A 22,830-nucleotide genomic window follows, 5' to 3' on the forward strand; every position below is an offset into this window, starting at 1 on the left:
CTGATGTCCAGCTTCTTCCTCATGTCCAATCACAACAGATCACAAGGAGAGCTGTCTCCAAAGGATTGGCCTCTATACCCACAGGCTGCATCCTTAGCCTTCTGTGGGTTTCTGACACAAGTACTGAGACTTCTTTACTTCAGTATTACTAAATAAAATAACAAACTGCATTGCTCAGGGTTCCAACAGAAACCAGATGGGTAAATGTGGGAACCATATTCAAACAAGGGTAACTGAAGGAGGATTTATAAGGAGACTGCTTACAAAGGGACAGTGGATTTCCGTCAGAGGGGCTCCTGGGTGGCTCAGTCGGTTAAGTGTCTGACTTCAGCTTAGGTCACGATCTTGTGGTTCATGAGTTTGAGCCCCACATCAGGCTCAACTTGAGCCTGCTTGCATTGTGTCTCCCTCTCTCCCTGCCCCTCCCCCACTCACATTTTGTCTCTCTCTCTCTCAAAAATAAACATTAAAAAAATTAAAAAACAAAAAAGGACAGGCAGGGAAAGGCAAACCTGAGACATAATGCAATGACACGGGGCTGGTAATGACAAACCTGTTACCCGTCCCTAGTGGCTCCTAGAACCTCAAGGCAGAGGTTTGTGTAGAAAGGACCACCTTCAGAGGAGTATGAACTTTGGTTTTGAGTGCAGCCAGTTCGAGACAAATCCATAAGGAATGGACAGGAGAGTGAACACCCTGACCTCACTATCTTCCTTCTTTCTGATCTGCCAAGGCTCCTTCTTAGCCAAGTACAACCGGAAACCAGAGAGCAAGGAAGCCCATTAGGTTCACCTCCTGGGGCAGGACAGAGAAGGGTGGAGAGTGGATCTGGAAGGGCAAATGCAAGATAACTGGCACGTTAAACAAACAAAGCGGGCTCTGTATGGATCAACGATGACCAAAGATGACCGGTGATATGAAACAAGGTTATAGTTTACCCAATTTTTTGCAATGAGGGTCCTCAAAAAAAAAAAAAAAAAAATCAGTTGACCTCTCCTAGTAACATTTTGTGCCTCTAGAAAAATCTTAAGCTTTTTTTTTATGACTGAGTTTTCAAGGTCCAAATTACTATTACTCGTGTTGATAGTCCAATCTCTGACATTATGTATCTTTGATTCTGTCTATTCTGGCATGTAGCAGCTGGAGGTGGCCCCCCCTTCCCATCCACTGAGGAAGAACCACTTGGTGCTCAATCTGGCTGTCTGGGAGGCCTTAGGCAGACACCATTCTGGTCCCGCCAGGGAACTCAGAACAGGCTCTGTGGGTCCTCGTGCCTATCACCCACCCAGAGTGGACAGTACTCTTCTCTGCAGGTGGAGGGAGGGGTGGGCAAAGGAGGATAAAGATACAGAATTTGCTGGGGAATCATAGCTCAGGACTGGCTGCAGAAATCCACCTGCTGTTGTCACTCCTCTCACCATACTGAAAGAAACCTAGGAAATCACCTTTGGACCCTAGCGATGGACCAATCAACTTAGAAAAGGCCACAGCCTTCTGAAGTTACTACCACAGGCAGGAGTAGAGCTCTGTCCTAACGTCCTTGCAATTTGCCATTCTCCAAGACTAGGCCCTAAGGACAGGTAGAGTGGGTGGTGAGCTACACGGTGTGAATTGAGTGGCTTCAAAAGGCCTGCCAGACCCCAGACTATCTCCCTTGCTGGCCTGAAGGCCTCCCTGAAGTTTCCATTACTTGAGTCATTCCTTTATGCTAAGAATTTGCTTCAAGAAGTCCTCTGCTAAAATGTACATGCTGCTTGAGGGTGTGGTGCACATTTGTCTTTCTTTTTTTTTTTTTTCCGTCTTCTCAACATTGAACTTCCCTTCCTGTTTTGAGAACTCCACCCTGTATAGTACTTATAGGAAGCAGAACCCATTTTCTACCACCAGGGCAGGGGCATATGACCTAAGGTCAACCGACCAGGTCCACTTGCTCCAGACCGTGCATCAGGAGCTAGTGATACAAGAGAGCAGAATTTGGGAGGTCACGTATTTTGGCAGTGGGTGGCAGCTGTGGCAGTGGCCCTGTCCAGAGCGGTCAGTGGCGGCAGGGCAAACTGTGGTGCCCAGCAGTAAAGGGGTGGCCGCAGTCATGTCTTCACATTTATTGTCTGTGGCACGATTTGGGCTGCAGTCAGAACGGCTGTGTAGCATCCGGGTCTCTGCCCATTTCCCAGCTCTGTCCCTCAGCCTTCCCAGAGAGTCCAGAGCTTCCCAGTATCCCTTTACTGAACCCCCATGCTGCTTAAATCAGACAGAGTCGTCTTCAGTTGCAAGAAACTAAGATCATGAACTGATAGGAGGGGTGACACGTTAACTCAAGAGAAACCGTAAATGTACAAGCCGCAGATAGACTCATTTGTCTAATTAGCTGGTTGTCACCCTGGGAAACAGCAGAATCCCGGGGAAAAAGTGTTTGTGTTGATGCGGGAAGAAATTAGGGGCGGCTGGTCTTATGGACTTGGGGTGACGGGGCTCGCCCAGGACAGCGCCGGACGGAGGCTTCAAGGCGACCTGAGGGACATACGAGGCTCGAGGCTGGGACAGTGCCGGCTGGAGAGAGACACAATGGCAGGAGAGATGGAGGGGCAGTGCCGGCAACATCTAACACAGGCTGACACAGTGCTTGGGTGCGGAGCCTGACTGGAACGGCCTTTTCTGCCCTTGTAGAGCGACCAAGGGAAGTTTCTGCTTTGTCAAATTAAGACCACTGTTTTTATCTCTCTGATTTGCCTAAACATTTCTGCTGACATGTAGTCTTCACGGTAATAGTAATCAACTCGTGGGATTTCCATCCTCTCTCCACCTCCTCCCCCTCCCCCCCACCCCTGCATGTAGCCCCTTTATGATTTGATAAACAAGGATAAAAAGTGCAAGGACAGCATAAACTCTAAACTACCGAAAGGGCGGCGAGGCCTGTGTCTTCATTGTCTTTTCCCCACAGAGGAGCACAGAAATCGTTCCCTGTTCGCTGAGGGAAGGAGGCGAAGGAAACTAGGAATGTAGTGAGTGCACATATACTCAAAGTCGGCTGAGTAGTTGTCTGTGGTTTTTGTGAAGAGTGGGGGCTGCCTACAAGTTAGCAGAAGTCGCTCCTTTCTACATTTCTCTTCACTTTCCCTCAAACAAGAGCTGCGCTTGGTGTTCAGTTCACTACACGAATGAACTCAGGGCCCAGGTGTTGTTCTCTTTTTTCCATGAAAGGGTCATGCCTGCCTGCAGAGACCACAGGTGTGAACCCAGGGCACTCAGACAGGACCGCTCTGGCTGCAGCGACAATGCAAGCCAAGACAAGAGGTGAGAATTCTCACCTCAGACTCCCGGCTCTGCTCTGAAATTCTTGTTCTTGGTGAACTGGTGAACCCCCAGGGCACTGTCTCTCGCCACCCACAGGACATGCTCTTGGGGTTGTTTTTGCCTGAACTGGCACCCTTTCTAGCCAGCTCCATGGATGTCACCAAGGGAAGGACACTGCAAAGTAATCTAAGTGAAACTACCAAAAAACATTAAAGAAAGAAAAAACACAAGGCGAGTTTGATTTAAAAAATATTTATGAGACACGTGTTTTATTTTCACAGAACATCACTTAATAAATATTTTACCAGGATGATGAGGATGATTCACAACGATGGAAGAAGAACGTGGGGCAACTAAGGGCTGGAAACATTTAAAACTTTCACTTAAACCTCAATTCACTGGATTTGTTCTCTGCGTCAGATCCGGAAATCTGGCAGAGAAAGGGTTCTTCCACGCACAGACCCCATTTCTAATCTCGGCACGTGGCCAGGTCAGTATATGGAAGACCAGTGGCAGCGGCTCTTGATGACCTGAAGCAGGGGCTTCTTGAAAGTGAGGAAGATGACGGTGCAGGCCACCAGCAGGGTGAGGCAGCTGGGAAGAATGAGCACGAGGTACAGCAGGCCCATGTCCACCCGCTCCCATTTGCAGTCCTGAGGCACGCCTCCGGGCAGCTCAATCAGGCGAATGACCTTGGAGGAGAGGTTGCAAGTGACCATGGCCGAATCGGCAATGGCGTGCAGGCGCTGCAGGGACCCCCAGCCCTCCACCCCACAGCAGTCATACGGATTCTGACTGAGGTAGATGGTCCGCAGACTTCTCGTGAGCTGCTCAGACACGGCTCCCTGGGGAAGGGCTGTGAGCGAGTTTCGGCGGAGATCCAGGGTCTGCAGGGCCAGGCTGCCCCTGAACCGTGGGAAACTGGTCAAAGAGTTCCCTGACAGATCCAAGTCTCTCAGATTCCCAAACCCAGAGAAGTCCAACTCCCTGAAGCTAGAACTGAGGCCCACATTCCTCAGAGACAGGACCTGTAACGTGGGGGCGATACCCCGGAGAGGGGCGACGGTCCCATTCAGAACCCCCCAGTTGCCAGACAGGTCTAAGTGGGTGAGGGCAGTCCCCTGGAACGAGCAGTCTTGTAATGCCCCCAGCCCGCAGCCCTTGAGAGAGAGGCTCCTCAAAGACGCCACGTTCCTAAAATCCACACAGCTTGGGGGCGCCGGGAGGTCCAAGCCAGCCGGCTGGGGACAAAGTGAGATCTGATTGTGGCTCATGTCGATTGTAGTGAGGTTACTGGCATCAGCAAAAAGGCCAGTGGGGATACCCATGAGCTGATTGGAGCTCAAGTTGAATGACCGGAGGCTCCTCAGGCAGCCGGGGAGCCCCGGGGCCAAGTGCAGCTCTGACAGCTGGTTCTGGCTCAGGTCCAGCTCAGTGAGCGCCCCTGGGGGCTCGTGCTCTCGGATGTGGAGCGTCATCAGGCAATTCTGGTTGAGGTTCAGGTGGGAGAGGGAAGGCATTTTCTTTAGGAAGCCATCAGGCAGGTATTGGAACTGGTTCTGGCTCATATCCAGGAAGTGTAGGTCCGCAAGGTCACTGGACGCAAACTCTTCCCAGAGGTTGACAGTGGTGATGTTGGTCACATTGCCATCCACAAGGAGGAACTGGGCCACCATCTCCCGCGGCGAAGAGGTGTTGTACAGGTCCCCGTAGAAGCCCATGTTGTTGTCCCGTAGCAGGAGCGTGTGCAACTTGCTGCACTGGGGCAAGAGTGGGAAAAAGAGCAGCTGATTGTGGGAGAGGTCCAGCATCTCCAGCTCAAAGGCAGCCTCTCCCCCTGACGCCAGGAACCATTCCAGGACGTTGTAGCTGACGTTGAGAAACCGTAGCTGTGTGAGGCTGAAGTCCACGATGCAAGGGAGGTTGTTATAGGCCAGGTTGAGGTGTCTCAGCTCAGTCAAGCCATCGAAAGCGCCACCCTCAATCTCAAAGATGTAGTTTCTCTGCAAATCCAGCTCCCTGAGGTGCCCCAGGCCCTCAAAGACAGAGTCGTCGAGCCTCATAATGGTGTTCCTCGCCAGGGACACAGCCTCCAGCGAAGAGAGGTTCTGGAGCATGAGGGCCACCATGTCTTCTGTCAGGGAGTTCCCTGACAAGTCCAGCCTCTGCAGAGCCTGCAGGTGGTGGAAGGCAGCCGCTGTCTCCTTGTAGTTCTCTGAGAGGGAGTTGTCGGGCAGCTCCAGGCTGCGCAGACGGGCCTGCCCTTGGAAGGCGCCGCGGCCGATGCGCTCCAGGTGGCACCTGTGCAGACTGAGGCTCTCCAGGAGAGGGTAGTGCTGGAGGGAATGGTTCCACAGGATCTTAAGCGGGTTGGCATCCAGGATGAGCATCTGGGAGTAGGGAGGGAGATCGCTGGGCACTGATGCAAGGTTCTGCCCTCGGCAATTGGCTACTCCATCAACCTAGGATCAGACAGACACTGGTCAGCAGAGAGGAGGGCCTCAGAGGCAGACAAGTTTATGTACAGAAATGTGACTCATCCACTTGACTTTTACCGCAGCTTCTGAGAGTGACTCTAGAGATCATAATTTAAAAAAAAAAAAAAAGGCTAGGAAAATGTGGAACAAAAGGGAACTTTTCTTTGTTCTTTACCTTCACATTGAAACAGTCAGCTAGGAGCTGAGTTCCAGGCCTCACTTAAAACACACCTCACGTCAGAGAAAATCTGAGCACCTGTGTCGTGGGTTCTGCGTGGTGACAACTGTGCTTGCAGTTTGGTTTCGACTGTGAGAAGGACTGAGGACCAGGGCTGTCTGCCGGTTTGAATCCGGGTTTGAATCCCACCTCTGCCATTTGTTTCCTACACGACCTTGGGCAAGTAACTTAACCTAAGTCTGTTATTTCCTCTGAAAAAACGGAGATGAAGATAGAGAGTAGCTAGCCCAGAGGATTGCAGTGAGATTAGGTGAGAGGCTGCACAGAGCCTGACACACAGCAAACACCATTAATGTAAACGGTCGCTATTGTATTGTTATCGCTATTACCCTAACACCTGTGTGTCCAACAGGGTTAGCACAAAACAACCAACATGCTGTGGCATCTTCATGTCACCCAAAGGAGTTTTGCCTGGGACGCTCCTCTACATTCTGGGTTGATAAATATTACAGCTTAAAAGGACTTTAGTCCTCAATATCTCCCTGAATTGTACAGAGAAGTGGGGTCTGGAGCGAAGCGAAGAGCCAGTGGCATTGCAGGGACAGGAGTCCAGAACTTCTAATGCCCAAGTCAGTGCTCTTCCTGGATGTGTTCTACCACAGCTGTGCAACATAAGGAGGCAGGATGGATGGGACGACCCTGTTCTCATAGCAGAGGTCACACAGGCCTTAGGATGCTTTAATGCATCGCAATGTTCTACAAGACTGGCAAAAACAATCAGTCACAGGGTGTCAGGTGTCCAGGAAAAATGTTTTAAGTGATCAGATAGAAGAATAATGGCATTCCTTTCCCAGGATTGGTCAGTAGGACAAAGTCAATGATTGTTGAAAAAAAAGTTTTGTTTTTGTTTTTTTTTTTAATTTTTTTTCAACGTTCATTTATTTTTGGGACAGAGAGAGACAGAGCATGAACGGGGGAGGGGCAGTGAGAGAGGGAGACACAGAATCGGAAACAGGCTCCAGGCTCTGAGCCATCAGCCCAGAGCCCGACGCGGGGCTCGAACTCACGGACCGCAAGATCGTGACCTGGCTGAAGTCGGACGCTTAACCGACTGCGCCACCCAGGCGCCCTGAAAAAAAAGTTTTTTAATGAGCCCATACTCTGCAAACTGTCCAGTGATCTACTTTTACCACCTTTGATAATGTATAGACATAGCGTCTTGGCAATAAAAATACATTTGATCACATCCTGTTATATAACTCTATATCAGTTTGTTGCATGAATAGCACGGTGGCTAAAGGCAAGAGTTCTAGGGTCAGATCAGTTTGGTTCTGCTTTTTATCAAATGGGTGACTTTGGGCTGGTTACCTGACCAGTCAGGACCTTCATTACTCCACCTGTAACATGGAAATTATACTTGTAATTTTCTCATAGGGGCTTTTTTTTTTCCTTGTGATTGTTTACGTAAAACACTTAATACACAACCTGGCACATAAGAGCTTAATAAATGTTAGCTATAATGATTAGCAAGATATGATTAATTAATCTCTGTTGTTGCACGTTTGAGTTGTTTTTAATTTCCAGATGAACGTCAGAGTGAATTTGCCAAGTTCCTTTCACACTTCCCCTCCCCTCAAAAGTCTTTGGAATTTTGACAGGGATTACATTACAATTATGGGTTAATTAGGGGATAACTGACATCTTTACAAAATTGAATCCCTCCATGCAGAAACAAGGTGCATTTCTTTATTTGTGTAAGTGTTGGTCTCCCCCTGACAGGGACTCTCTGGAGAATGTTGTGGTGAGAGGCTTTCCTCAAGCCACGAGACCCTGTCTCACCACAGCTGTTGTAAGCATGGGGTCAACCTCTGCAATTCCCTGCGGCCCCACCAAAAAGCTGCAAAAGGACGACGTGGCTGTCAGAGCCCAAGAAAATCTCACCATGTCCACTTTATGATAACATGTGGCTTAGGCAAGGCAGGGCACCGGAGATACCTGGACCCTCAAACTCTCAGCCTTCCAAGAGCCATGGGTGATCCACTCTTTGAACCCCCTGGCAGCTGACCCCTGCTCTTGCCCACCAGGCTGGAGAGGGTCAGACCGGCAGTCTAGCCTGAACCCTGAAAGGCTATCAAAGAACTCATACTTTCTGATTCCCTCTTGATTTAGCTACTGTGAAGTTAACCTTTAAATGTTGTTTTTAAATATTTATTTATTTATTTATTTTGAGAGAGAGAGAGCGAGAGCTGTCAGCACGGAGCCCGATGTGGGGCTCAATCCCATGAACCATGAGATCATGACCTGAGCCAAAAATCAAGATTTAGATGCTTCACCAGCTGAGCCACCCAGGCGGCCCTGAAGTTAATTTTTAATAGCCTCTGTAAGGAATTAATGGAAGTCTGTAGTAACAGAGACTAACAACAATAATGACAGATAAAACACATAGCTCTTAGTACAAACAAGGCCCTGTTCTGAGTGCTTTATATACACTAGCTCATTTAATCATCATAGCAATGCAGTGTTATGGTATTATTGGTTGGTGCCACTATTCTATATTTTACAGATGAGGAAACTGAGACACAGAGCGCGCCCCCCCTCCCCCCATGTCACCAGCTAGCAAGCTGGGATTTAAATTTTTTTTTAATGTTTATTTACTTTTGAGAGAGACACAGAGAGACAGAGCACGAGCAGGGGAGGGGCAGAGAGAGAGGGAGACACAGAATCTGAAGCAGGCTCCAGGCTCTGAGCTGTTAGCGCAGAGCTCATCGCGGGGCTCGAACCCACAAACTGTGAGATCACCACCTGAACCGAAGTCAGACGCTTAACCGACTTAGCCACCCAGGTGCCCCAAGCTGGGATTTAAACCTGGTCTGGCTCATAACCCCCACTCTGTACTAGAGTATACTACAGCATAGTGGTCAGAGGTTACTAAAGGTGGTTAAGAACCATGACCAACTGGGTTTTTTAAATTTATCAGCTTTAAGAATACAATTCTGATTGTAGGTATTAACCCCGACATCCAATTTGTCTTTCTAGTACCTAGTATATAATAGGACTCAAGGAATGTTTATGAAATATATGTTTCTCAAGCAGACTTTTGACTTATAGGCAAGGGGGAAATTTTCCAGAAATGTGCCCAGTTGTTATGAGCCAGATCTGTTTCCAGATAGAGGCTGAAAGCCCTGGAGAGGGTAAACTGTAAAAGCTCAGATATCCACTCCCTTGATCGTCTTCAGCCTGAATGTGATCAAGAATGTTGCTCTGCAGTACAGCTGTTTGAGCATTTGCTATTGGCTCATATACAAGCTGAGTCAGGGCTTATCCAATTTTACTACGCCCTACTCAGGGATTCTGATACCATTAGTAGAGCTCAATCATCCAGATTTTTAACAGGGTGCTCGTTTCAGGTGACTAACCTGTGCCTGTCTCTGGGGCCTCCTGGCTTCAGTAGGTATGAGGAAGATGGGCAGGGACTGCCTGGTCTTTCTCAGGTGTCATCTGAACCTTTGGTTAAGGAGCAGCTTGCACATGGCCTCATGCTAGGCAGCTACAGAGTGATTCAGACTCTTTCATTCCCTGCCCTCTTTGACTGACAATACATCAGTCTTCCAATAGACCAGACCCTGTCAGGACAAAACCAACAGACAGAGTTTCCTGGAAAACTCACCAACTCGCAGCCCCCTTGGGAAGCTGCCGTGGCCATTCCACTTTGATTCCTCCATTCCACTGTCAAGAAGTGAAAACCCAGGCACAGCCAGAGGGGCAGTAACTCCATCTCAAGTGCAGCACTGTGGACAGAGGGCAAGGAAGAAGTGAGTAAGAGAAGGACATCCCAGAGGGCTGCTTTGCACTCTTGGTAGAAGGAGCCAGTTCCCAGCTATGTCTGGTCTTAGAGGCCCACAGCTATCAGGAGGTGGAAACCCACAGATCATTCAAATACCTCAAGTTAGCCAATACTTTCAACCTTTCACTACAACTGTTCACAAGAACTTATTTTTGTTTTGCCTCTACCACTTGATGGACAGGTGGCTGAATACTGAAACTTCTAACAGCCCACCAACAGAAGAGAGAGGCAAAGGACTTGAGGAACCGGATCTCAGGTCACCCAGAGTTTGCCACATTTTGTAGTTCTGTTGAAGTTTTCCTCCCAAAGCTCAAATCTGCCTGATGCATTGCCTGAACTCAGTAAATATTTGCTGCATGAATGAATGAATGAATGAATGAACAAAAGAATGGTGAACTGGGATTGAAATACTAATTGTAGCTTCTGGTCCTGTAGAGTTACTAATTGCTGTGTTGACATGAGGCTTTTAGGAGGGTAGGTCTCATTGGTTTTGACTCATTTGAATACAACCTTTTGCAAAAAAGGACTTTGATAGTTTGCCTGAATAAGAGAAAATAACTAAGGGGCAAATGAAAAGTAATCTTCAGGTATAATAAGGATTATTGATGAAGTGTGGTTGCCAGCCCTCTTACCTGGCCAGTGAACACAGAACAGGAACCATGAGAAGGCTTAAAATTATACATATACCAATATAATTTTAGAACTAAGCAAAACCATAATGGAAATATATTATATTCTCTGCCATTGCATTTTAAAATATAGGACACCCAGTGAAATCAAAGGCCCAGAGACACTAAGGGCTTATTTAAGGTTCCAGATCAACTTAGTAGCAGGGCTGAGAGCAGCCCCCACCGAGGTCCCCTTCCCTGAGCTCCAGGATGAGTAACCAGCATAATTTCTCTCCCTGAGGGCGCTGTTGAACTGACTGCCCTCCTATTGGGAGGGCTTACAGCCCAGTGACATTCCTTTCTCAGCTCTGCTTCCTCACAAACAGATGCAAGTGCCTGGTCCCAGCATTTCTTCTGCTCCATCCTCTCCTTGACATCTCCCCAGAAGGGACCACAGGGCCTGCTCCCTAGGCTTCTCCTAGGCCAGCAGCACCAGCACTGAAATGAACCTCCTCACCCATTCCATGGGACCCACAGACCTTTCTGCCTCACACACTCAGGACATCTTGGGCCCCTTCCTCTTCCTCTTTCTTTGAATAAGTTTACACATCTCTGAGGCTAACTTTAACTTCATGGTCAGATTTTAATACTCACCAGTGAAAACAGACTAACAGAAAAGCAAAGCGAAACCAGGTAAATCAACTTTAACCTTCACTTCAGGTCAGGTCAGCGCTCCTTACCACAAAGGGAACCTCCAATTGAGAATTCATCAGTATTTGCTGGACACTGGGAATCCCCTTCCCGGCCCTCCTTCCATTTCTGCACCTGTGCAGGAAGTACTACCTCATGGCATGTACAGGGCACAGATGGCAGAAGCAGAGCCATATGGGCTTTGTCCTTAGGATCTGCACAGGACACACACACACACACACACACACACACACACACACACACAAAACAACCTTGGGATCACTGCCCAACTGGAAATAAGGCTGCCAGACTTAGCAAATTACGAGATGCCATTTGAATGTAAGATAAACAATAAATAACTTTTTAGTGCAAATATGTCCCATGCAATATTTGGCACATACTTACACTAAAGAAATTCATTGTTTACCTGACATTCAAATTTCACTGGGTGTCCTATATTTTATTGAAAACAGACAGGGAAATGGAAACCAAGGACTTTCCCCACTGCCTTCCTCCCTCACCCCCTCTGTCAGGCTTGGGATGGTACATGCTGCTGTGACAATGACCCTTCTAGAACAGCCATTTCAATTTATACTGAAATGCCAAATCTAGATATGTACAGGGAAAGATTGTGATTTCTTCAGGGAGAATATAATTCTTTAGACTGGAATGTTAGGCCCGAAGTCATGCCCTGAGCATAATTTTAATTTCTGGGTCAATGAGAAAATTTTTGCAAATTTAAAATATATTTTCTCCTTCCTCCTAAAATCAGCCAACCAGCCCAGAAAAACTACTGTTGTTCCCTCTGGGCAACTCCTTCTTTCATGAGGCAGCATGGAAAAATTATCAGATTTAGAGCCAGACAGACCAGGGTTTGAATTCTGGCTCCAGGATTTGTTTTTCAATTCATATAAAGTCTCCAAGCAGACTTCATATAAAGCCTCCAAGCAATTCATATAAAGTCTCCAAGACTCCGATATCCATAAAATGGGGATAATAATAACTATTCAGAGTTTTTATGAGATCAACCAGTATATGTGAAAGTGCTTCATTAACTGTGAAGGTAGTTAATGACATAATTATTATTTATGAGTTTCAAACACCATTGAGCTGGTTGAGTGGCTGTTACGTGTCATCTCCAAGGTAATTCAAGTTACACAAAGAAGGGAAAAGAATGAAAAATCTGGATGTAAGAATGAATATATCATTATACCAACTGGTGTGTGAAAGGTATGCAGGAAGATTGCATTAAAAATTCTATGTTAATAAATTCCAGAACAAGGTTAATTCCAGTAACAGAAGACTATGCTGGTTGAGAGCTGTTTGTCCTCAGATAGATGCCTTACCCTGCTCTGTATCATAGGGAACTGACTTCCGAAGCCTATTTCCCAAGCTCTGGGTGTCAGCTGGCCTCCGGCTGGTTTGGTCAATGGGAGGAACTATGGGAAGTTAGACAGCAGAAGGAGGACTGAATCTTTCCATCTCTCCCTGCCTTGGACTGAGAAGTCCTTGAGCTTCTATTGGTGACTCCTAGACTCTAGTAACACCATCCTTTCCCTACTTTATCCTTCCCCTACTAGGGAAGATCATAGCTTCCTGAAATTGCTAACCTCTGGGTTGATTGTTTATTTGCTGGTTAGCTTCTTAGCCTCTTCATGTGTAGCCAATTTCCTGCACTAAATTTTCTCTTTAACAAATAATCTGGGTGTTTCTGTTTCCTGGTTGGACCCTGGCAGATACAATGATGTAAGTGAGAATGGCTTTGGATCAGTCCTAAACAAAAAAGGTATATAGTGACCCTGAAAAGAATAAAAGACTTTTTATTCTTCCTCAACCAGTCAGGTTGAGAAACACTATTCCAAGAGTATGCAGAAGGATTCCTCAGAGCCATGGAGCTGCAAAGAGTACAAGATGAGTTTGGATGGCAAATCTCACTGGAAATCGCATGAAGCCTCTGCTGTGTGCACAGGACTGCTTCCCCTCCTCACGATTAACCTTAGTTGGGTGAGCTATAAGGGAGCATCTAAGCTGGTGGCAAATAAGTAACTGTCCCACTTCACTCCAATCTCTCTGGCATCTTCTAGAAAATACATCCATTTTTTAAGCCAAATCACCTCAACTACACTTTGGGTAGAGAAAGGGAAGGGAAAGGAAAATAATTATAATGGAGGACACACGAGTGTGGCATTAATACTTTAAAAAAATTTTTAATGTTTATTTTTGAGAGAGAGAGAGAGAGAGACAGAGCGCTAGTGAGGGAGGGCAGAGAGAGAGGGAGACACAGAATCCGAAGTAGGCTCCAGGCTCTGAGCCATCAGCATAGAGGCCGACACGGGGCTCCAACTCGCAAACTGTGAGATGATAACCTGAGCCAAAGTCAGAAGCTTAACCAACTGAGCTACCCAGGCGCCGTTTGAAATTAATAATTTAAATGAGGTAACCTGGAACCTCCCCTCACTATAATTAAAAGGTCCTGGATTCATGGTTTCCATTTCATGGACTATGACCACTGAGGAGCCACAGAGGAACCGGAGCCATAAGAAACTGCAAATCATTCCCTAAGTAGGGTCTGAATAAGTATGACGTCTCCTGGTCTGGGTGACCACTGGGAAACTCCCCTATATGAAAGCTGAGATCCTGACACGAGAGGCAGATGGCATTAACAGACTCAGCTCGTATCTTCTTAAGCCAGGTAACAAAATTGAAGAGTTCCTTCTAAGTGTAGAGGCAAAAAAATGGTAAGTCCTGTTCTCTTCTATATAGAATCTACAATCCTACATTCTTTTATTCAGTTAATAATTTCTATAAGGTCTCTCTATGTCTTATCCAGTCACGGTTTTCCTGATCATGGCTGATGCCAGAGATTGTCAGCTTCTAATCAGTGAAAAGCTTTCAAAGACAAGGCACTATTGACTCAGGTGCTAGCAGGACGTAAGTACTGTACTGTGTCTGTAACACATTTGAGTTGGAGATATTGAGATTATAAATCCTACCCTTCTGTTAGAGTGAAGTCCTCGTAGTATTGAATTTACATTTCTTCTTTATCTTCTAGCTATTCTGTTTGTGTCCAGTCATCACAAACTTCTCTTAGAAGTCCTTGAAATATCAGGACCTCCGATGCTCAACGGCATCCCCTATGCAACCAATGGTCTTGAGACTATGCATTCTAATTGGTTATCATGGAAAACTGTGACTCAACCCACATCAATCCCATGTGCATACAGTGTTCCTTTTTTTTAAAAAAAAGTTTATTTATTTATTTTAAGTAATCTCTGTGCCAAATGTGGGGCTCAAACTTACGACACTGAGATCAAGAGTCTCGTGCTCTTCTGACTGAGCCAGCCAGGCTACCCTACACAGTGTTCCTTTTCAGGCAGAAACACAATATGGCTTTTTGTCTATTTTTTCTCTGTTCATACCTAGGATGAACATAAATAAGTGGTGAAAAACGATCCACTTCACAAAAACAACATGAATCGAGACTGTATTCTACAGCAAGAGAACACGAACAGTGAGGAAGAAGAATGCCCATCAGCTGTAAAAGTTCCTCCTTGTTTTAGAAAGTGTGCTTGTTTGCTTTTTCTATTTCCACAAGGTAGGAGGGAAAAGGTCCTGCTTCACTGAGCCAAGTAAGGTCAAAGAAGACTGAGTAGGTGGCCCTGTGGGCTGAAAGGGGTGGGAACATTTACTCCTTTTGGACAGGGTGTCCCGATCCTGCCAGCAGCAGCTTGACTGTATGCTGGGTGAGCGCTTTCCATATCCAACCACATCAGTTCTGGGCTCAGGACGCCTTTAGTGGAAGAAGGTGGCGGCATGCAGTCCAAAGAATGGCTTCAGCAAGGGGACGTGTGGGAGATTGCTTGCTTTTACGAAGGACAGAAGGAGAGGGTGAGTGAAATCTTTTGACTGGTCTCTGCTTCTGGAAGTCCTGAAATTTCCATGTCCCTGTCCTCACAAAAATCAAAATCATCCAGGGGTGCAGCAGCACACTTAGTATTATTAGACCCCCCTGACACTTAAACATATATGTACACTGCTTGTTTTCCAAATGCATGTCGATTTTCCTGTATTAATAAAAAAAAAATAAAACTTTTTTTTTTTTTAAGTGTTATTCATTTCAAGTAGCTTTCTGTCATGATGTAACGTCTTAACCAGCTGGGAGTGAAACACAACCACAAGTAAAGGCTAATCTACAGGTATTTTTGTCCATAAAAAGATCTCCTCGTACGAAAAGTTTGGGAATGCTAAGGAGTAACCCTGACATGAATGTGGGAGAGCTCCGCTTCATTTTCAGGCAAGGATGCTGGATTTCTAACATTCAGGGGCACCCCGAATATCACCTCACTCCCACACTCTCACCTCCCCACCTCCCGTCACCGCTGCTACTCTAGCCGCTGCCCCCAGAGCTGCGACTGCACACTGCGCGCTCTTTGCTAAAGGCGCGATCAGTCAGTGTTAAGAATGTGATACATACATTAGCATGTCATTGAGAATTTCCTCCTCCAAGTAATCAAATAGCTGAAAATGCTTTAAAGAAAGAGGACTTTGGAGAAAGATGGTAACTCTCAGAGGTACCGGTCTCAGAAACAAATATTTATAGACTGGCCTGAGGGGAGGAAATCTCTAGAGGCAGAGCGTGGGGCGTGAATGTGTGACGTTGACACCCTTGAAGAAAGGTACAGTTGCTAGCTAGAGGGTTCCACAGGAAGGGAGTCTGCCTTTGTTTAAAAAGAAAAGAGCAAATCCCACCTGGGATCCTGGGAGAGAGGGAAGGGCAGCTGGTCACACACCACAGAGAATGGATAATAAAAAACAGAAACACCAGTCTGTGAACACTTCAAATCATTCCTACTACCGAGAAGTATTTGAAAGCCCCAGGCAAACAGCTTTGGTCTCTTTGATCGTAGCAAAAAATTGAAGTGACTTGAGCCCTCACCAAATGTTCAAACTTAGCATCTCCCGTAGTGAGAATACCTGACACTCTGAGCCTCCAGATGTGGCACCCTGGGAAACACAGAGCCCCATCTTGGCAGTACGCTTGCCAAAAACGTTTGCCCTGGACCCAGTCATGAGGGGACAATCAGACAGATCCAGGCTATACATCATCCTATAAGACAACTGGCTTGGGCCCTTCGAAGAAGTCAGAGTCTTGAAACAGAAAGAAAGGCAGTGGAGGTGTGGCGCCTGGGTGGCATCCGACTTCAGCTCAGGTCACGATCTCACAGTTGGTGAGTTCAAGCCCCGCGCTGGGCTCTGTGCTGACAGCTCAGAGCCTGGAGCCTGCTTCAGATTCTGTGTCTCTGTCTCTCTCTACCCCTCCCCCTGCTTGTGATCTGTCTGTCTCTCTCTCTCTCTCAAAAATAAGTAAACATTAAAAAAAAACTCTTTTAATTAAAAAAAAAAAGGCAGTGGAGGAGAAAGGGGGAAGGTTTGATTACAAGTGAGTAAGAAGCTTAATGGGCTTCTGGGTGGCTCCGTCGGTTAAGCATCCATTCGTGATTTTGGCTCAGGTCATGATCTTGCAGTTCGTGAGGCTGAGCCCCACGTCGGGGTCTGCGCTGGCAGTGTGGAACCTGCTTGGGATTCTCTTTCCCTCTCTCTCTGCCTTCCCCTTCTCACGCTCTCTCAGTCTCTCAAAATAAATAAACATAAAAAAAAAAAAAGAAGCAGATGGGTATTGAGGAGGGCACCTTTTGGGATGAGCACTGGGTGTTGTATGGAAACCAATTTGACAATAAATTTCATATATTAAAAAAATAATAATAAAAATAAAGAAAGAAAGAAAGAAAGAAAGAAAGAAGCATAATAACCAAGTGTAATGCATGTACCTTGAGTAGATTTTGGATTTTCAAAAATCTCTAAAAGAAAAATTTGAGACAACTGAGGTACTGAATAATGTGCTTTCAGATGGTATTATGTACAAATGATACTATCGAATTATTGCTGATTTTCTTAGGTGTGGTGATGATTTTTTGGTCATGTAGGAAAGTGCTCTTATTCTTGGGAAATGCACGCTGAAGTATTTAGGGGTGAAGTTTCATGATGTCTACAAATTATATAACCTACTTTCAAATGGCCTGAGAGAGAAAGAGAGAGAAAGGAAGGGAGAGAGGAAGGAAGAAAATTAAAGAAAATATTACCAACTGATAAATTTAGCATGATACTTTCTTTTAACCTTCCAGTGAGTTTGAAATTTTTCAAAATAAAAATTAATAGGGAAAATGAAATAAATGTTGGGGTTTCTAAAGGCAGAGGGGGAATTATGGTGATTTTCTGTCCCAGATTTTCTGGAACATATATTTTTCAAATATTCTTCTCAGAAAGGTGTTCAGAAAACATTTGTTAAGTTAAAAATGCACATACACATCAACCTTAAAGATATCCTGAAAATTGGAACATTTGACATTCAAATGAGAGCTTCCAGGCTGCTTCTCTCTTATCTGAAAAGAGCCCTAGAGTGGTAGATCACGTGTTCTGACCTGATGTACTAATATAACTTCCACTGTCCAGGTCGATAGCTCTGTCCACCACACCTACAGTCCCTCTGGCGAGGCAGCCCTCAAGGGAGACACATGACCTCACCACCATCTCTACGTATCCCTCCACCTCCACCTCCAACAAGCTAATAGAATCTTGGGGAAGCATCTGACCAGAGGAGGTCAATCCTTACATGCAGCCAGCACCCTATGAGTGATCCCAACGCAGAGACAAGGGAGACAATTAGGTCATTGGCAGTGGAAACTGGAACTAAAAGCCACAGAGAGAAGGTAGAATTGAATTTTTGAGGGATCTTGCTGTGAGGAAGCAGAAGCTATGAGTCAGATGACAAGGTGTGTGAACAGAAAAGAATGAAAACAGTCAACATTCATCTCAACAGAGATCAGAAAAGGGAGGATAGGAAAAATGACAGGAGGATGGGCCCTCCAGGCTGGGTGGTGAGAATGGGCTCTGAGGCCGCCTCTAGGGTTCCTGATGGTTCTCTGCAGGGTCAGATCCATTTCCAACCTCCATGTTTTCTCATGATAGTACCCCGCAACACCCCTCAAAGGCTGGCCCTACTGTTGCATCTTGCCAACAAAAAGGAGCCAACTAAAATAGGACTTGCTCTTTAATAAGTTTTAAACCCAAAGGACAAAACTGGACAATAGATGCATGCAAGGTTCATGATGCTACCTGAAAATTAGAGACAGTGGCTGAAATCTGAAAGCTAGCAATGTATTTTTCCAAGTGCAATCTATAGGCAAGACTTAAGGAAAAGGAAAACTGAAGAGCAAAACTTTGTTGGGAAACAAGACAGTAGTCTTAAACTATCTCTCTACAGATTCCTTACTAATTTTGCAAAGGTGAAAATAACAGTTTTATGGTGGAGATCCAGTTAAATGTGTGGATTTTGATTACATTTATGTAAGAGGCTATACTTATACTTAGAAAATATACACTATATTGTTTAGAAGTAAAGGGGCATCCAGTTAAATGTCTGGATTTTGATTACATTTATGTAAGAGACTATCCTTATACTTAGAAAAAAAAAACACTATATTATTTAGAAGTAAAGGAGCATAATGTCTGCAACATTATTCTCAAATCATTCAGAAATATATATATATATATATATATTTTTTTTAATAAATAGAGAGAGAGAGGGAAAGAAAACAAATATGACAAAATGTTTAACAATTGGTGAACAGAGGTGAAGAATTTATGGGCATTCTTTTAGTTGTGTTGCAATTTTTCTGTAAGTTAGAAACGGTTTCAAAGGTAAAAGTTATGGGGGCACCTGGGTCGGTTAAGCGTCTGACTATTGATTTCGGCTGACAGTGTGGAGCCTGCTTGGGAGTCTCTCTCTGCCCCTCCCCCACTTGCATGCTCCTGCATGCACATGTGCTCTCTTTGTCTGTCTCAAAATAAATAAATAAACTTAAATCTAAAAGTTATGAAAAATTAACACATAAAAACACAAATGTTTTTAAAAGTGCACTCTAGGGGCACGTGGGTGGCTCAGTCAGTTGAGTGACCAACTCTTGATTTCTGCTCAGGTCATGATCTCACAGTTAATGGGATCCAGCCTCCAGTTGGGTTCTGCACTGACAGCATGGTGTTGACTTGGGATTCTCTCTCTCTCTCTGTCCCTCCCCCACTCTCTTTCAAAATAAATTTTTTAAAAAGTGCACTCCAAAACTAATTAGATTCTTGTTACAGGAAAACTGACTTATTTTGAGTACTGACAAATCATCATGTTAGATGACTGTAGACATTATTTCTTCTTTATAAGAATCTGCACATAAAACTAACTTGATTTGCAAGACTTTTGCTTGGAGAAATTATACTGACACCAAGCAAATGGTTTAGCAAGATATATTTATTGCTTAAAATGTAGTCTGGAAAAGGAAAGAAGAAAGGGAAGGAAGGAAGGAAAAAAGAAAGAAAAGCAAGAATGACATTTTGGCTCAAACTTTATGTTGGTTTTTTGTTGTTGTTGTTTTGATTTGTTTGAGATTTTATTTTCAAGTAATCTCTACATCCAATGTGGGGCTCAAACTCACGACCTCAAGATTAAGAGTCGCATGCTCTAACTGACTAAGCCAGCCAGGTGCCCCATTGATTCAAACTTTAAATTCAAGATGAGAAGGCGGGGGGGGGGGGGGGGGGCGGGGGGAGTCCTTCTGATTGAGGCAATAAGTAAGTTAATGAATAAATAAATAAACAAATAAGCAAACAAACAAACACATAAATTCAAGATAAAAACTATTCAACTTTTGAATAGTGAGTTTGGATTACTTTGATAACTAGCTATCAAACTAAACATGTCTAAAAAAGGTTTAAAGATACTCTGTGCTCTCTTTTCCTGCAAATAAGCCACAGATATACTTTAAAAATTGAGACATAATTCACATACTATGTAATTCACCAATGGTTTTTAGTATATTCGCAGCGTTGTGCAACCATCACCATTGTCTAATTCCAGAACATTTGCAACACCCCAAAATGAGACCCTGTACTCATTAGCAGTCACTTCCCCCCTCCCTTGGCAAACACTAGTCTACTTTCCATTTCTGTGCATTTGTACATTCTGGATGTTTGATGTATATTGAATCATACGATGTGTGTCTGTCTTCTCTCACTTATAATAATGCTTTCGAAGTTCATCCATGTTGCAGCACATATTAATCGGCATTTCCTTCCTTTTTATGGCTGAATAATATTCATTGTCCGGACAAACTTGCCACATTCGTTTATGAATTCATTAGCTGATGAACATTTGAACTGTTACCACCGTTTGGCTATTATGAATAATGCATCTGTGAACATTCATGTACAAGTCTTTGTGTGGCCATGTTTTCAATTCTCTTGCCTATACATACTGGGAATGAAATTGCTGGGTCAGACTGTAATTCTGTTTGACGTTGAAGAACTGCCAGAATGTTTTCCAGTTTCTGCACACTTTATATTCCCACCAGCAGGGCAGGAGTGTTCCATTTCCTTCTCGTGCTCATCAACACTAGTTATTTTCTGTCATTTGTATTCCGGCCATCCTAGTAGGTGTGAGGTGGCCTCTTTGTGATTTTGACTTGCATTTCCCCAATGGCTAATGATGTTGAACAGTCACATGCCTTTATTGACTTATTTCTATATCTTTGGATAAATGTCCAAACAGTGGACTTTTAAATCCAAAGATTGTTTAAAATTTGGTTTTGGTATTATATGTGAAAGAAAATAAAGAAGAGTCATAAAAGTGAAGAACCAGCTGTAATCTTTGGTTGAATTAGTACATTCCTATATTTTGCATAGAATCAATGTTCAGATGGTGGACACATCTAAAAAAGAACTTGCATACTGAGGATTGGGGCAACATGGCATTTAGAACTGTGATGTGTGAATTCAGACCTCACAATTTGCTTCTCTGGCTTTCTCTCTTAGTAATGAACTTGTTAAAACATAGGCAACACAATAGCTTTTGAGTCCCCATCACCCCCAGCATCGTCTTAGACCCTGAAGGTGGGAGGGAAAATTGGCACACTTTTTCTGAAGGACAATTTTACAAAATTTATCAAAGATGTTGAAACGTAGATTATTTTTGATTCAATCATTCCCCTCTTAGGGGTTTATCCTAAGGAATTATAATGTACGCAAAGATATTTTTACTGAGATATTCAGTGAGATATTAGTGATAATATTTTATTTTATTTTATTTTTTAAATTTTTTTCAACGTTTATTCATTTTTGGGACAGAGAGAGACAGAGCATGAACGGGGGAGGGGCAGAGAGAGAGGGAGACACAGAATCGGAAACAGGCTCCAGGCTCTGAGCCATCAGCCCAGAGCCCGACGCGGAGCTCGAACTCCCAGACCGCGAGATCGTGACCTGGCTGAAGTCAGTCGCTTAACCGACTGAGCCACCCAGGCGCCCCTAGTGATAATATTTTAAAAAGCGGAAACCATCTATAAGTCCAACAATGAAAGGGTTGGCTAAATACATTATGATACAACTATATGATAGGAATAATGTGCTACAATTAAAAATGTTTCAGTGGCAATATATTTAGCGACATGGAAAGATGGTCATAATAAAATATTAAGAAAAAAAGGAAGATGCAAAACAGAATGTATAGTATAATCCCAAGTGTGCTAAAGGAATCTGCACTCATGTGCATGTGCATGGAAAATACTTGAAAGGGTACACAGCTGAATCTCAACAGTGGAGAGAACTGCACCTAATATTTACTTTTTCCACATCTGTATTTTTGTTTCTTAGTGTTTTCTAATTTTCCAACAATCAACTTCAATTACTATATCCAGACAAGTTTTTTTTTTAATTTATTTATTTATTTTGAGAGAGAGAGAGACAGCAGGGGAGGGGCAGAGAGAGAGAATCTCCAAGCAGCGTGGAGCCCAAAGCAGGGCTCGAACTCACAAGCCACAAGATCATGACGTAAGCCAAAGTCGGACACTTAACCAACTGAGCCACCCAGGTGCCCCAAGACAAGTTTTAAAAGAATAGAATCGATATACTATTAATTGAAATTAAAATATATGTTATAATCAGAGCCTAACAAATATCACAAAAATAGAGAATTTCTTATAGGTGCTTAAAATTGAAATTATTATAAGTGTGCTTAAAGGGATATTTGGAGTTAATGGAAGAAAAATATCATCGACTAATAACTAAAATAACTAAGTTGTTTTATAGAAATTCTTTTTCTTTTTTAGGGCCCCAGGGATTTAGATTTTGGGCTGCGTGTTCTTAGTCCAGCTTCTAGAAAGGTGACTGTAAGGGTGAAGAAAGAGTCCAGGCTAAGGGGACAAATGGAACAGGTTCAAAGCCTGGCTCTGTTCAAAGTCCAGGCTAAGGGGACAAATGGAACAGGTTCAAAGCCTGGCCTTCAGTACATCACTCAATTTCTTGGCCTCGATTTCCTCCCCAGTAAAATGGGAATCATAATGCCTGTGTGGTAGGGTTGCTACTATATTAAGGTAAGTTTTAAAAATTTTTTTTTTCAACGTTTATTTATTTTTGGGACAGAGAGAGACAGAGCATGAACAGGGGAAGGGCAGAGAGAGGGAGACATAGAATCGGAAACAGGCTCCAGGCCCTGAGCCATCAGCCCAGAGCCTGACGCGGGGCTCGAACTCACGGACCGTGAGATCGTGACCTGGCTGAAGCCGGACGCTTAACCGACTGCGCCACCCAGGCGCCCCAATTAAGGTAAGTTTTAAAAGAAGGTTCAAAAATAGTTTTTGT

The 22,830-nt window shown here is 44.4% G+C and overlaps 1 protein-coding gene across 2 annotated transcripts in view; it reads right to left on the minus strand.

Annotated features, from left to right (window-relative positions):
* Window positions 1–3,530: 3,530 nt before the first annotated feature.
* The window catches only part of NRROS (negative regulator of reactive oxygen species), a 28,260-nt gene continuing 8,960 nt past the window's right edge, over window positions 3,531–22,830 (minus strand). Inside the window, exons 2-3 of one of the 2 annotated variants that reach the window (XM_025913329.2) lie at window positions 9,617–9,737; window positions 3,531–5,756 (exon numbers count right to left, since the gene is read on the minus strand). In XM_025913329.2, the coding sequence (XP_025769114.1) occupies window positions 3,786–5,756; window positions 9,617–9,724 (2,079 nt within the window). In that variant the 5' untranslated portion in view covers window positions 9,725–9,737 and the 3' untranslated portion in view covers window positions 3,531–3,785. The remainder of the gene's footprint in view (window positions 5,757–9,616; window positions 9,738–22,830) is intronic. The other variant, XM_086675109.1, reaches the window with a different exon arrangement.

The sequence above is a fragment of the Puma concolor genome, chromosome C2, assembly GCF_028749965.1.
Source record: "Puma concolor isolate L17-30 chromosome C2, mPumCon1.1.hap2, whole genome shotgun sequence".
NCBI lineage: Eukaryota > Metazoa > Chordata > Mammalia > Carnivora > Felidae > Puma > Puma concolor.